Below are 15,909 nucleotides of genomic sequence, written 5' to 3'. Positions count from 1 at the left end.
CAATACAAAAGCTAGCACTTCCAAAAGAAAAAACTTGAGGCCTGAAAGTGAATTTGACTGGATCTGCATTTGTTAGAATGAGACTCACCAGTTGGCAGTTTCAATGTGTCCTTTTTATTAGAAATGTTGTTATACTTGCTCATTCAAAATTCTAGAATATTCACAAAAAAATATGATGGTAAACATCATTTTCTTTTAAGGTACTGTAGTACAATCCTGACGTTAATAAGACAGTGGAGGCATTATTCCTCCACACACATCCAGCTCTCATCCAGGTAGATCAACATATTTTACGGTCCAAAGATTTTTCATATTAAACACCAAATTACTGAGTGCCAGGAACCATTTTAAACAATTTAAAGAAAATACAGTATTAATACAATAGTGTCAGATAAGTACTATTCTTCATTTCTTCAAAGTAAATCAGAATTTTAAGAAATCTACTGACACAACTGTTTTTAAACAGTGGCTTTTATACACACTAGAGCTCTATTGAGAATTATTTTCTAAAGCTAGTTACCTCTTAATTACCTATTTTTAAGGCTCACTATGCCTAATCTTTCACTATTTACTTGATGAAATCATCTTTCATGTCCTGTATGGAGGCTCAATGTTTCACTATTTCTGGTATAGGACATACTTAGAGAGTAGGTTTTGGAGGCCACATTCTTCTATTCCTAGATCACAAGTAATGACCTACTGATCCTTTATCAAGTGTGTACTAAATGGTAGGTCATTTCATATATGACTAATTGCTAGTATTTGGGGAGCCAAATTAAAGCTCCTAGTTTTCCACATAACTCCCTCCCCAACACAACTGTTTTAGGATGATTTTTTATTCCTAACTCTCAGTTGTACTGGTGGTACAGTCTAGATCCTCTCAGGTTCACCCTGTGAACTCTAATTCCTCCACTAAGTATGACAAGATCTAGAAACTAAGCCAATCCTCCAGTTTGCCAGGAACAGGCTGCTTATTGTCTGGGGACTTAGGGGTACTTTTACCACTGAACTACATCCCTAGCCTTTATTTATTTTGAGACATGGTCTTACTAAGTTGCACAGGCTGTCTTCAAACTTTTGATCTTCATGCCTGAGCCTACCCAAGTTGCTGGGATTACAGGTGTGTGGCCACCACGACAGTTACCAAATACTATATTTCTAATGCACAGAAAATTACCTCATTCTTTTCCGTAGTGCTTGGGATTGAACCCAGAGCCTTGAACATTCACTGTGCTCTACCACTGAGTTACACGTCCAGCTCTTTCTTTCTTCTTCTTCTTCTTTTTTTTTTTTTTTTTGGTTGTTCACTCCAGCTAACCAAAATGGAATATTGAGATGGCAAGGCTACCATCACTTTTCTCAACTGAATTCCCTACATAGCTGCCAAATAGTGTGACTCCATCTCTTCCTTAGCCTTCTTAAATTCCCTATATATAATGACGTTTCAATACAAATCTGACCAGTGCCACAGGGACCGATTAGCCCTCCATAATAACAGACCCAACTCTTAACCACTTTACACACTTGCTATGTTGATTTGGACCTTCTACGTGGAAAATGTTACCTTTCCTTTATTTAGCCATCAGGTTGTAGCTTAAGCATCTCTTTCTTCAAAGAATTTGTTCCTGACTCCTTCGTATTTAAATTAGACACTGCTGCTACGTGTTCCAATAAACACTGCACTTCCCATATTGTAGCATGTTTCTCAGTATAATCCGTTCACCATCTCCCCGTGTAGTAGCTAGTGTGAAGGGAGAACTCGCGTTCGTCTATCTCAATATTGTATCCTCGTCTTCTGGGTACCATGGAACTCTAATGTTGTTTTGAATAATGAATGAGTTCAAACGACATAGTTCTGTTAGTAATATTGTATGTATCCTAGCCAGGTTCGTTCCCTTTCTCCCTCATTTTCTTTTTGTCAGTTCATTCTATTTTCCGCGCCTTACCGTCCTATTAACTGTCTGAGCCCATCTCCCTTTCCAGTACTCAGGCCCTACTTTTTACCTTTGAAAAAAGGACGTCTCCCCTCCTCCCTACCGCAAGCCATTGATATGAACGAGATCCTACCTTTTAGGCCAAATGAGAAAAGTTAAAAAAAGAGAGAGAGAGAGAGAGAGAGAGAGAGAGAGAGAGAGAGAGAGAGAGAGAATCCATTTCATTATCCTTTTCATTAAAAAAAGATTGCTAAATAAATCACTAAGACTGCCACAAGACATACAGGAACCGTGCAGCCGGTAGCCTCCACAAACTTCCTCAGACCCAACGGACACTTCCTTCTTTCCCCGGAAACGGAAAGATGAAAGGAAAGCCCCGGAACATTGTGCTTAGGGATTCGTTTTCCTCAGATTTCCTGATGGGTAAGGCCTACTGGTAGGCGCCGACTGGTTAACATACCCGTCGTTCTTGGAGAACTCCGCTTCCTATTGGTCTGCCAGGGCACCGCCCCCTAAGCAGGGCGGGAGATTCGGTGTGCAGCGCGCAGGTCTCCCATCCCCCAGACGGCCTCCGGGGGTCTTTGCATTTACCTGCCCCCGCGCGGTTTAAGAGAAGTTGGCTTCTGGTGCAGTGGGTAGTCTCCTTTTCTGCGGCAACGATTCAACAGAATTCTGTGCATCGTCGTGAAGCGGCGGGAGCCGCTCCTATTTGAGACCAAGCGGGGCTTTGGGCTTCAGAGTAGCCTGCCTCTCTTTTCTGCTTAGCTTGGAGCTTGTGAGGTAAGTTCAGGTGCTTCCAGTCCCGCGGCCAAGCTGAGGCGTCCGCGTCCTGGGTGGCAGTAGCTGGTCTCCGGGGATTCCCCTCAGCACTCGGAGATGGATCGTTGCACCTCCCTCTTTACCGTCCTAGGGCACTAGAACCAGGGGCTGATGGAGCGCAGCCAACTGGTCAGTGGCGGGAGGTTCAGGCCCACTGGGGTGAGAGGTTCGCACTGGGAAGACTATTAGTCTTCTCCCGTTTCACGGAGCCCTCTGGTTGGAAAGAAAACTGTAAAGATCTGTAAGGAAAGTAGTAAAGTGCCCCGTGAGATAAGCCAGTTGAGAAGGAATGTATCGTGTTCCCAAACCACCACTGTAGGGAGAACTTTCGATGTTATCCCTGCTTGAATAACCAAACTAATTGAACAGTCACCTTGTGACAGTGCTGGGTTGTAAAATGTTGATAAACTAGGATCTTTTGGTAGAGCTTTTTAAATTAAAATCATGTTGAAACATTATTTTTCATTTTACTGTTGAAATAATAATAGAACCATTATACCTTCCCCTAGTTAAATTGCAATCTGGAAAAAAAAATATTACTTTTACTCTATTATATTGTGCAGTGGTTCTGAACACCGAATGCGTATCATTCGTCACTTATTGACCATTTTTTCTGTGGAATGAAATATAGAGACGTGCAAAAGACCTGCATGCTTAAGTTGAAGCTTAAAAATACTGATAATAGGGAACGTTTAATGAACACTTTACTAGGCATGTGATCTCATGATAGAGCCATAGTGTGGAGGTGAGATTAGAACCCGAATTTATTGGATATTAATTTGTTAATTGTTGCTTAATTGCTAATCTAAACCACATTTTCTTTAAAAGGATTACATTTTTAAAAAATTGTAACAAGTCCTTTATTTGCTTCCATAGGAGAGTATATTGCTGTTACCACTTGTGCTATTGTATAAATTGACCTATAAACATACCAAGCAGTGCCTTGAAGGGTCATAGATGGCCTCCAAGCATATTTACATTTTATTGTGTGATTATTAGGTAGTGGTTTTTTCAGGAACTGTTAGAAAGAGCTCTAGAAATTTCAGTTGGGGTGACTTAGTACTACATAAAATGGCTTAAATCTAGATTAGGCAATTATAAATGCATTTGGCTGTGAACAATACTGAGGCTTTCTCTGTTGAGTAATTTTTTATTTACATACCATAGGAAAATTGCCTAGGGCATTACTAAATTGCTTAGCATATTTGCTTATATATATATTATATATATATATATATATTTTTTTTTTTAATTCACCTTCCCCCCCTTCTCTCTCTGGAGATGGCCCACCTTCTTCCTTAAATGTGTATTCCTTCCTTTACCTCCAAAGCTTTGTACTTTTGAGATAGCCCATGTTCTCCCTTGAATGTACCTTTGCTAAATAAACCTTTGTCTTTAAAAAAAAAAAAAAAAAAAAGNCGGTAGGGAGGAGGGGAGACGTCCTTTTTTCAAAGGTAAAAAGTAGGGCCTGAGTACTGGAAAGGGAGATGGGCTCAGACAGTTAATAGGACGGTAAGGCGCGGAAAATAGAATGAACTGACAAAAAGAAAACCCACTCCCACTAAAGAACTACTAAGATTTTGCTAATAAAGAATTATGTAACAGACCTTACTGTTTATTTTTTCTTGGATTGCCAGGAAAGGCAGAGCTAAAAGTTCTTTGCATGATTTTATTTTTGCTTTTGTTTTTTGTATTTTCCCTAATCAGACTCATTTGCTTTATTGTATTTGCTCATTGTCACTTATTAAAATCCTTTGTAGAACACTGTTGTTTGAATTAAAAATGTAGATTATGCTTTGGAGGACTGAGTGGTAGAACTACTGTTGTTTAACCTGATGATCTGGAAACTTAGAAAAACAATAGAAGTTTTTGCATATTAGAAGCACTAAAGTGGTAAAATGATTACATGTATTATGGATAGTTTCTGGAGGTCAACCAAGGAATAAGGGTAACAGATTTTCATTCAATGGCAGTAGAAGTATGTGGTATAATAGGATAATCAGAAATTTAGGAATTGGTTAGAGATGAGTTTCATCCCTGAAATATTTTTGTACTGTGTGAATTTGGTTGAAAATTTAATACTTACCTCAGTTTACTTATCTATGAACGGTGAAATTATACACATACAATCTATACCTGAAAGAATGCAGATTTAATGAACTGGTGTATGTAAAAGTGCCTAATACAGTGCCTGACATACAGCTCCTCAAAAAACAACAACAAAAAAAAAAACACACCTGTTTATCTTACACAAATATCATGTAAATGCATTAAGCTTTTTTCTCTAATTCCCCCATATTCCCCAGAATAGGAAGCAGTATCATTACTAGAAAAAATTGTCCAGGAGGACATATTTTACTAGCAGTGGTTATTATATGAATTATGGATGAAATATTTATGATCTTTACTATAACTCCATAGAGTTATGAAGATCAAATGAGAATGCATGTAAAGCATGTAGAACTATGTCTAGCAAAGAATAAATGCTTAAATTTTGTTTCCTCACCTTTCCAACCCAAATGCACTCAAGTCTCTAGAGCTCTTTAGCTAAAATAGTAATAGTCATTTTGACATTTATCTGCCATCAAAAGAACTTTGAAGAACATTATCTATTTACTTGTTTTTCTTATAACTCAAGGATTTCTGTGTTTTGCCCCATTGCTTTTGTTTTCTTGTTACCTGACCCTGAGTGAGTTCTTTTTCTAATTACAGGTGACTCTGTCTGCATTTTTCAGCTGCAGAACATGTAGTAGCTTAAAAGGTAAATGACACTGACATAAGGCATTTAAGTGTGACATTTGCCAAAGGTAAGCTTAGGAACATTTAGGTGTCTGCATGCAACTAACTAGGTCATGAAAGAGAGTCGGTAGTTACTTTTTCAGATGAAAAGGAAAAATAGGATTTTTAAGAAAGTGGAAAGGAAAAATGTTCAAGTTTTGAAACTAAATTTTGTCAGAATAGCCAGAGCTGATAAAGCTTTTGCTTGCCACACTGAAGTTTGTTCAGTGAATATTGACTGTAAGTTGTTAGAGAGGTTCATATTTACTGTTTAGTTTGCAAGATGCCTAGAGAACCATAGTTGGGATCATAACCTGCTTGGATAGCATGTAGTAAAAGTAAAGAGAAGGATGGGCTGAGGCTCAGTGGTAGAGCACTTACCAGCATGTATGAGGCCCTGAGTGTGATCCCCAATACCGGGGGCAGGGTTGGGGGAATGGTAAAGGGAGGTACTTGAAGGTTATTTGACGAAGGATTGGTGTACCAATGAAGTATCAGATTTCCCCCAGTGGACTCTACCTTTCTAGTGAACAGATAGTAAAATCCACTCTTTTTTCTAAAATCTTGTGTGTTAATCGCCTCGTTTCTGTTAATATGGTTGTTATATAGATAGGTTAGGTCTTTTCTTTACAAGCAGAATATTTTCCTGAGGTTATATATTAGTTACCCTTGTTAGATTTTTGGTTCTTCTCAAATTGCAGACATCTTTCCTCCTCTTCCCCTATTTTTCAGATAAAGAATTCAGTTACCTACAATCACAAACATAATGATAGAAAATAATGCATAAAATATCTTGCCTTTTTTCTACTTTTGAGAAGAGGTCTTGCTGTGTTGTTTAGGCTGGTCTGGAACTCATTGTATCAAGTGATCCTCCTGCCTTGACCTCTTAAAGAGGTGGGATTATAGGGATGGCAGGGCTGACTCCTTACTTTAGAATAGTTTAAAAATGTTATACATGTGTTCATTACATGAATTTTTTTTTTAACTGACATTGAACCCAGGGGTGCTTTACCACTGAACTATGTTCCCCTTTTTAAAAAATGTATTTTGAAATAGGGTCTCACTAAGTTGCTTAGGGCCTTCCTTAGTTGCTGAGACTGGCCTTGAACTTGTATTCCTCCTGCCTCATCCTCCTGACACTGGGATTATAGGTAATATAATGCCAGGCTATGAATGTATAATTTATATGGCAGATGGCATGAATTTTTGGTCATATTGATTTATTGCTTTTGTTTAGGTTGGCCATGATGAATAAACTGGAATTAAAGGAAGACAAGATGCTGGAGGTTCAATTTGTGGGAGATGATGATGTTCTTAATCACATTCTTGATAGGGAAGGAGGTACAGAATTATTATACAGTTGAAGAGATGCTTATGGATTATTTTATTTTAAAACTACTTTAACATTTTATAACATGAAGTATTTAATCTAGTAAGACTGTTAAAAACTGTTTTGATTTTTAGTTTATTTCTTTCAGACTTCTAATTTAAATTTTAAATAAATAAATAAATAAATAAGGCCATGTCTAAAATGAGATGCTCAGTGGTAGTAAATAATAACTACCCTTTGTAATTTAAAAGATGAGGTTATTTTGACCCCTCAAACACTTTCAAGGTTTTTTTTTTCAATTCAGTTTTATAAATTCTGGAAGAATGACATTTTTTTCCCCAGCTTTTAAGTAATGATTATTTCAGTAGTACAGTTTATTTACTTATTTAAATGTAATATTTAGAAAGAATTTATACCTGTCATGTTCAAATTCTTTGTATATTTATATAGGTACTAAATTAAAGAAGGAGAGAGCTCAGCTTTTAGTCAACCCCCAAAAAATAATAAAGAAGCCAGAATATGAGTTGGAGGAAAATGATGAAGAAGTCTTAAAGGATCAGAACTATGTGGAAGTTTTGGGAAGAAATGTTCAAGGTATTTGCTTAAGGGGAGAGGCATTTGTTTGGGGAGATACACACTCATATTTTTGCCAGCAGCAGAAATTGCTTTGCAGGATACACAGAAGTAATTTAGCAAGTTAAAAGGTGGTTTATAATTATATTTCTTGAAAAGTATATCCTTAAAGAGTTTTTTCTCTGCAGTTCCGTTTTTTTTTTTTAATAACCAGCCTTATATTTATTTTTAGAAAAAAGCAATTCATAGACCAACCATTCTAAAGTTATTCTTAAGATATTTATTTTGTGACCCCAGCCCATGCATTTTTAACTTATTAAAAGTATTTTATAAAGCAAGTCACTTTGTTGTTACCTTGATTTCCTTTACAGAAATAATCAGAAAGAACATTCTAAGAACTAGTGTTATTCCAACTTAGACATGTTTATATTATGGTTCTTTTAACACCTAAATTAAATTCCTGTCAGATCATACTTAAATTAGACTTATATTATAATTTAGTTAGGGTTCTTCTGGGCACAAGGAACACAGATCCACACAAGCTGACTTAAAAAATAAACATAAGGGGCCTGGGGCTGTAGCTCAGTGGCAGAGCACTTGCTTATCATGTGTGTGGCACTGGGTTTGATCCGTAGCACCACATATAAACAAACAAAGGCATGTTGTTCATCTACAACTACAAAAAAATTAAATTAAAAAAAATAAACATAAGGAAAGATATCAATATCATTGGTCATGATGCATTAGCTCGACGATATTAAAAATGGAGGAACTTTGCTCTCATAGGTCTCCTGTTTTCCCTTGGGTCATCTCTGTGCTTCTGTCTATGCCAACTACTTCATGCATGCATGTATTTTTCACTATTTCACATAAATTGCCATCATGACTACCTTTTACCTTTCTCTCACTTAAGTCTGTTGTGCTCCTGTTTAGTTTCCAGTGTTAAATGACTGTTTGTGTGTTTTAGTTCCCCCATTCTATATTCTTAAGAGTGGATTTAGTTCAACTCAAAGAGCCACTGCCCTTCATTAGGCTTAGTGGGTAGGGTAGAATCTCCTATTTGTTCCTAATTTGAAAATCAGTATTTTGTGGGAGGCATATTCTGATGAGAACTTTGGATTCTCAATTACTTATTATGCTAAAATAAGAAAAGATTGAAAACAGTATTCCAAAAGAGAAACTTGTTTTTATTGTTTGTTTGTTTTTGGTGTTGGGGATTGAGTCCAGGGCCTCACACATACTAAGCACATGCTTGATTCCTGAACTGCTGCATCCCCATCCCTTTGAATTCTTTTTTTTTTTTTTTTTTTTTTTTAGTTGTAGTTGGACACAATACCTTTATTTATTTTTATGTGGTGCTAAGTATTGAAACCAGGGCCTCACACATGCTAGGTGAGCACTCTACCGCTCAGCCCCAACCCCAGCCCCAACCCTCTGAATTCTTAAAAATCATTTCTTATTATAATGGTAGTTGAAGAAACAACTCTTTCAACTTTCTTATTATAATGGTAGTTGAAGAAACAACTCTTTTTCAACTTTCTCCACATAATAACAGCATCAGGCAGGGTGCAGTAGTGCATACACAGCTATAATACCAGCAGCTTGGGAGGCTGAGGCAGGAGGATTGCATGTTCGAAGCCAGCGTCAGCAATTTAGTAAGACCCTATCTCTAAATAAAAAATTTTAAGTGCTGGGGTGATGGCTCAGTGGTTAAGCATCCTTAGGTTCAATTCCTGGTACCAAAAATAAAAATAAATAGCAGCATCAAAAAGTGGTATTTAGAGGGATACTAGAGTAAATGGATGAGGATGTTCCAGACCAGAAGTTGCCTCTGGGCCCTAATCTACCCTTCACTGCCAGCCCTGACTGGCATTCTCAAAAGGCTGAGAGGATTAATACCTTGCATATACGTAAACAATATCTTTTATTGCTGTATACTTGTTGGGAAGACTTGCCTTAATTTTTGTCATCCCTCATATTTTATTTTTCTCCTAATCATTTCGATTCATGGAACTTATAAACTACTTATATGCTATTTATCTGTTTATATACTGTGACTCTTTGGAGGGCCACAGACCACTTTAATAACAAAGATTTTTTTCCCTCTACTCCTCCCTCAGTAAAAACTAATTTTAACCCTATTGGGAGAGGAAGTGTCATTGTCCCTGTTGAGAATGGGTTCTTTAGAGAACATGGAACTGTTAACATTTTGATGTGTATTTTCTGTCTATACACACATAAACTTGGATTTTTTTAAATAAAATAGTTTGTAACCTAACATGCTTTTTACAATTAGTAGTGTATCATAGATACATGATTCTGTCATTAGACATTCTTTTTTACACTTTTTTATTGACTGCAGAATCTGATCTACTATATGGATATGAAATAATTTAACGGTCACCTTTTGTTGGTTTTGTGGTTATTTTGAATTTTTTACTACATTGCTCTACTGAACCTTTAGATACATTCATTATTATTATTTCCTTAATGAACTTGCTAGCAAGGATTTTGCTCCACATACCCATTGGGCATGAACATTTTTTGTTAAGTTCTGACATATATTGCCACGTATTCATTCTCCTGAAGTTTGTATAAGTTACACTCTTTAATCATAGTATGTTTTCCTAAAGATTTGGTTTTAACCTATTTTGATTTTTTATGGGGAGGAATGAAGATGCTTATTGTTCAAAATTTTTTTTTTCTTAAAATAATGAACCCCACGTGGGCATGGAGGAGACAAAACAATGAAGTACCTTCAATTCTACTTTCTACCATTCAAGTAACTGTCACAGGAGTTTGTATTGGAGATGCACTGAATGAGAATCTTAGTGTGGGTTCTCTTAGCTTTCTTTAACCTGAAGAGTACTGGCCAGTTGTATAGACAAATACTCTTATCATAGGTTCTGTGTTGTTTTTTGGTTTATATAAAATAACACTTCAGATCAGTTACCTGTCATGTATCATAATTTCAAACTCTGTTGCTAGAGTCCACATAAATCTAGTTCAAAACAGTATTTAGGGTGGCTTGCATGTAGGTGATATAGTCCAGCTATTTGTACAAATTCTTAAAATCTGTCCCAGAAAGAAAGTTATGTAACTGGAATACATGTTTTTGTTCCTTTATTGTCTTTTAATACTTTCACTGAATTGTAGTTTATTATGATATTTTATTACTTCATTTGAGAGAACCTACAATAATAGAGTTCTATGAAAGGAGTTATTGTTTGATATATTCCTGTTTAAAGGCCTCCTCGGATTAGATATTTTTCTGTTTCCTGGATAAGATTGTTCTTTTTGGTTCTCTTGATTGTAGTAAAACAAATTTCAGCAGACCTAGAACCAGATCTCTAAAGAGTTTTTCTTTATTCCCTGTGAAATACAGTAGCAAGTACATTCTGGTATTAACAGTACTGCTACAAACTCTCCAGTGTAACAGTCTTGAGTCCAGCAAATGAAGCTTTTGTTTGGCTGTGGGCATGCACAACAGAATAGTTCAGTCTTACCAATATAACTGATATTTTTGTTTGTTTCTAGTTGCTTGCAATCATAGGGGTAGAGAATGCTGTTCTAAAGTGTAGTGAGTTTTCTATGTTTTCTACAGGGAAGAGGTAATTACACCTATCATCTTTTACCTCATTTGAGATACTAAATAATATGATTCTACATAATATTTTATTATATTCAGAAGAAGAGAATTTTTAAAAGACAGGAATACTTGACACAGAAACTTTAGAAAGAGTTAAAAACAAAAAGCCTTTTCAGCAGGGACCTTCATTATGGTTTAAATGTGGTTTGTTCCCCCCAAGAGTTCATGTATTAGAAGTATCATCCCCAGTGTGGCAATGCTGAGAAGTTGTAGGCTCTTCAAGAGGTAGGGCCTAGTGCAAGTTACTTTCATCAAGGGGGTGCTGCCCCAGAAGGGATGTAGTTTTTGTGAGACCCTGAATTAGTTCTTGTAAGAGCCATTTATAAACAAGTGAGCCTGTTTCTTGAGTTGCTCTCAGGCTTCCTATCTTGCCATGTAATTTCTACTTCTCACCTGGGCTTCCACTATGATACCATATACCATGTGACAGAGCCAAGAGAATGTTCATCAGAGCTGAGTCCTTGCTGGGGCCATGTCCTTCAACCTCCAGAACTGTGACATTTTTTTATTTAGAAAGTCCCCAGCCTTAGGGTATTTTGTAATAATAATAGAAAACTGATTAAGACAACCTTTAAATACATTATTAATTATTTCCCCTGAAGTATGACCCTCTTATAATCAATACACATCTTGACATTACTTGACTTAAATCTCAGAGTTCACTAATTTATCCAGTCTGGAGAAAAATTGTATTTGTGAATAGCATTTTTTTGTGTTAAAATTTATATAAGTAGGATTAGTCTGCTTTATGTATTTTTTAATATTTTATTTGTAAATACATATTGATACATCCTTTTACAATGCAGTGAGGGGTATGAATCTTTAAGATTTTAGTTAAAGTTTTCTCTTTTTTTCTTATAAATTAATTTTGTCCTTTTTTCCTAAATGCATGTTGCACTTTCTCTTTCAGAATCCTTGAAAAATGGCTCTGCTACAGATGTTGGAAATAAAGTTTATTCTTTTCAGAGTAGAAAACATTCTGAAAAGATGGCTAAGTTAGGTATGTTGCTTTTCTGATTTCTACATCATTCGTCTTTTCTAAGCTATATTTAAGGACATTTCCCTTGGTTATTATCCAATTACATTCCCTAAAAGATACCAAAGCTTGGGGCTGGGGTTGCGGCTCATAGGTAGACCTCACCTACCATGCATGGGGTGCTGGGTTTGATCCTCAGCATCACATAACAATAAAATGAAGATGTTGTGTCCACCTATAACTAAAAAATAAATATTAAAAAAAGAAAAAAAAAGATACCAAAACTTTTCCTAAGATTTAGAGAATGAGGCATTTCCTAAAAGAATAATGTCATGTTATATTAAGCACGCTTAAGTTAGTTTTTTTCATGTTCAGATGTCTTCTATTCTGAGCTGAAACCCAGTCTTAATTATTTTCTTTTGTTCTTTGTACCACAACATGTAGACTAGGTGTTTTCGTTCTTTCTCCCCGCCCCCAACAATAATAATGAAGTTTATTTTAAAAATACATATACATTAAAAGCTTAGAAAAAGTCAGTGAATGCCTTGGGTAATGGTGGGTTGCCCCAAAAAATCACTAGAATGTTCCCCAGAATTCTTAATTCTTCCATTTTAAAAAAAATATTTTTTAAGTTGTAGGTGGACACAACATCTTTATTTTGTTTATTTAGTTTTCTTTGTGATGCTGAGGATTGAACCCAGTGCCTCACGCATACTAGGCAAGCACTCTATCACTGAGCCACAACCCCAGCCCTACTTCCATTTTTATTACTTGATCATACTATACAATTTAAGGATTGTCAGAATTTTATGACTTCTGAGAAACAAGACGGCAGCTGTGCAGTGTCAGAAATGTTTAGCAAAATAAATTGACCAGTCCACAAATATATTCTGAGCCCTTAAATTATCTGCAATGAAGGGGGTACAGAGAACAGATATATTTCTGTTTCCTTATGTTGATGACAGTCTAGTTTGGGATACAAGATATGTATGCACATGAGGGAGGTCATGATTAATGATATTCCATAGTATATAAGTGGTGAATGTGTAGAATGCACAATGTATAGAGAAGTGGGAAAATTAAGAGCCCTCAAATATAATCCTACAATTCCCCAAAAAGCTACTTGACATTGAACAAGTCACTTAACTCTTGGGTTGGCAATGTTCTCATGTAAAAGAAAGAGTTGCATTTCAACTCTAGTTTCTCATAAGAACCATCTCGGGATATTTTTAAAATCTCAAATCCTTTTCCCAGATATTCTTTTTAATTGTTCAGCAGTGGGTCCTGGTTATTTTTTAATAGTGTATTATAGTTATACATAATATTGGGGTTCATTTTGAAATATTTATACATGTATCTTAGGTGCTTAATAAATAATTAGGAAGTGATGAGTGACTCAAATCACACAGGGTTGGATGTGGAAGTGCATGCTTGTAATCCCAGGTATTTGGGAGTCTGAGACAGGAGGGTCACAAATTCAGGAACAGCCTGGGCAACTTAGCAAGAATCATCTCAAAATTTTTTTAAAAAGGGGTGGGGGGGCTGGGTACAATGGTGCACGCCTGTAATCCCAGCAGCTCGGAAGGCTGAGACAGGAGGATCGTGAGTTCAGAGCCAGCCTCAGCAAACTGAGGTGCTAAGCAACTCAGTGAGACCCTGTCTCTAAATAAAATACAAAATAGGGCTGGGGATGTGGCTCAGTTGTTGAGTGCCCCTGGGTCAATCCCCAGTACCAAAAAAGTAAAAAGGACTAGGATGTAGCTCAGTTCTGAGGCACATGCCTACCCTGTGCAAGGACCTAGATTTCATCCCCAGTGCATATATACACAAAGAGATTTTATAATTTTTTTATTAAGACTTTGATACTGTACTTAGAAGATTTTATTTGTATTATAGAAAAATATTTACATAAAATTGTTAGGAATGGTCTCTTCTAACCTTTTTCTTAAAACAAGTTACCACCCATATGAGTTTATATGAATTGCTGATTTTCAGAGAACTGGACTATAATAAATTACATGTAACATTATCATTAAACTGTCACTTATTTTAAAACATTCTGGTACTGTATTTAGATCTTTTGAGAGGTCGTCATTTTTGAAAGCTTTAAGGCAAGGAAACAATATATATGAAAGCGCTTTGAGAATTAAGATTTATCAGTATATAAAGGCATAGGAATACCAAAATTAAGGGAATAATAATTACCCATTTGGTAAAATATAATAGTCATTTTAAGAGCACTTATGATTTATAATTATAAACCTATGTATATTTCCTTTTTTAGTTTTTTTTTCCGGCGGACACAACATCTTTTGTTTGTACGTGGTGCTGAGGATCGAACCCGGGCCGCACACGTGCCAGGCTAGTGCGCTACTGCTTGAGCCACATCCCCAGCCCCATTGTTTTTGTTTTTTGTTTTTTTGGTACTGGGGATGGAAACCATGAGTGCTTTACTACTGAGCTGCACTCCCAGTCTTGTTTTGTTTTGTTTTTTGAGACAGGATTTCACTAAGTAACTGAGGTTGGCCTCAAACTTGTGATCCCCCTGCCTCAACTTCCCAAGTTGCAGGGATTGCAGATGTGTGCCCCCATGCCTAGCACCTCTGTATAATTTTAAGTGATGTCTTTTTATTCAATCACTGCAGCCAGTGACCCATGTCAACATTCAAGGTAAAGTAAAAATTACAATTGTTAAGTGTTGACATGGATTAGAGAATTATAGGAAGAAATCATAAAACCTGTACTTCTGAACATAATTTGATCATTTACCAGTTTGTTTACTTTTTCTCAAAAATGTGATGAATATATTACTAATTTTGAACATCACATGGTTCATAAAATAATTTACCTAACTGATGTGTTTTTTATTGTTTATTATCCGTATCAAGAAATTAAACGTTTTTATATACACAGATAAATCTAAGTTATGTGCATGTTGGTTATCCACTCAGATAACTTCTACTCTTTTACTTAAGCTTAGTTAGGACCTATAGTTGTGATATTCTTTAAAGAATTTCTTTGACTCAGTAAGTATTCTTGCTTATATACTAAATATAACAATAGAATAGAATGTATTAGTATTTTATGGATAATATAATCTGTCATTTACTACTGAGTATAAATGATGATTTCATTTAATTGGGCTAACTTAAATATAAGGCTTATAGACTAAAAGTTAGATAGGAAGGTTTTGTAAAAACTGTGTCCAGTGTGAGAAAATAAATGTAAACAAAAGAGCAAAGACAAAAGTACAAGTAGAAAGGTTAGGAGTTCAGCCAGTTTGAAGAAAGAGATAACTTCTGGGAAATTAAAAATAGAATCAGTATGTTGGAAAGATATGTGCACTCCCATGTTCATTGAATATTATTCACAATAGCCAAGATATGGAATCAACCCAAGTCTCCAAGTATGGCATATATACACGATGGAATATTCAGCCTTTAAAAAAAGGAAAAGGCCTTATAAGTACCTTTAGTTATGCATTTTCTTTCATTTTGAATAAGGAGAACCACAAATTATGTAATTGACTTGGCTTGTCATAATTTTCTTTGAAAAACAAAATAAATAGATTATGTATCTCCCCTGGTCAAGTACCTTGTATAGCTACCCTTTACAGGATAAAATGCAAAAATCCTTAGATTGAGCTTTGCTTTACTTTTCCAAACATCATTATACTATTTTAAGAAATATATTTTCTATATGAACCCATACTGCATTTTTCTACCTATATTTATTCTGGGGTACATTTTTTTCTTATTTCTAGCTACTAAGATTATAACTATACATCAAAATTATTTTAAGTGTTCCACAAATATGTAAGCTAAAAATAAATAATATCTCCCCCCCCCCC

The 15,909-nt window shown here is 35.8% G+C and overlaps 1 protein-coding gene across 5 annotated transcripts in view; it reads left to right on the top strand.

The window, feature by feature from the left end:
- The first annotated feature begins 2,427 nt into the window (after positions 1-2,427).
- Orc2 (origin recognition complex subunit 2) overlaps positions 2,428-15,909 on the top strand; it is a 42,076-nt gene continuing 28,594 nt past the window's right edge. Inside the window, exons 1-5 of one of the 5 annotated variants that reach the window (XM_015481223.2) lie at positions 2,429-2,714; positions 5,466-5,514; positions 6,769-6,872; positions 7,312-7,455; positions 11,994-12,083. In XM_015481223.2, the coding sequence (XP_015336709.1) occupies positions 6,776-6,872; positions 7,312-7,455; positions 11,994-12,083 (331 nt within the window). In that variant the 5' untranslated portion in view covers positions 2,429-2,714; positions 5,466-5,514; positions 6,769-6,775. Of the gene's footprint in view, positions 2,715-5,465; positions 5,561-6,768; positions 6,873-7,311; positions 7,456-11,993; positions 12,084-15,909 lie in introns of all 5 variants that reach the window. The other 4 variants (XM_015481224.2, XM_048808269.1, XM_048808270.1 and 1 more) reach the window with 4 other exon arrangements.

The sequence above is a fragment of the Marmota marmota genome, unplaced genomic scaffold (genome assembly GCF_001458135.2).
Source record: "Marmota marmota marmota unplaced genomic scaffold, marMar, whole genome shotgun sequence".
Taxonomy (NCBI): Eukaryota; Metazoa; Chordata; class Mammalia; order Rodentia; family Sciuridae; genus Marmota; species Marmota marmota.
This window is presented reverse-complemented; position numbering and strand designations above follow the sequence as displayed.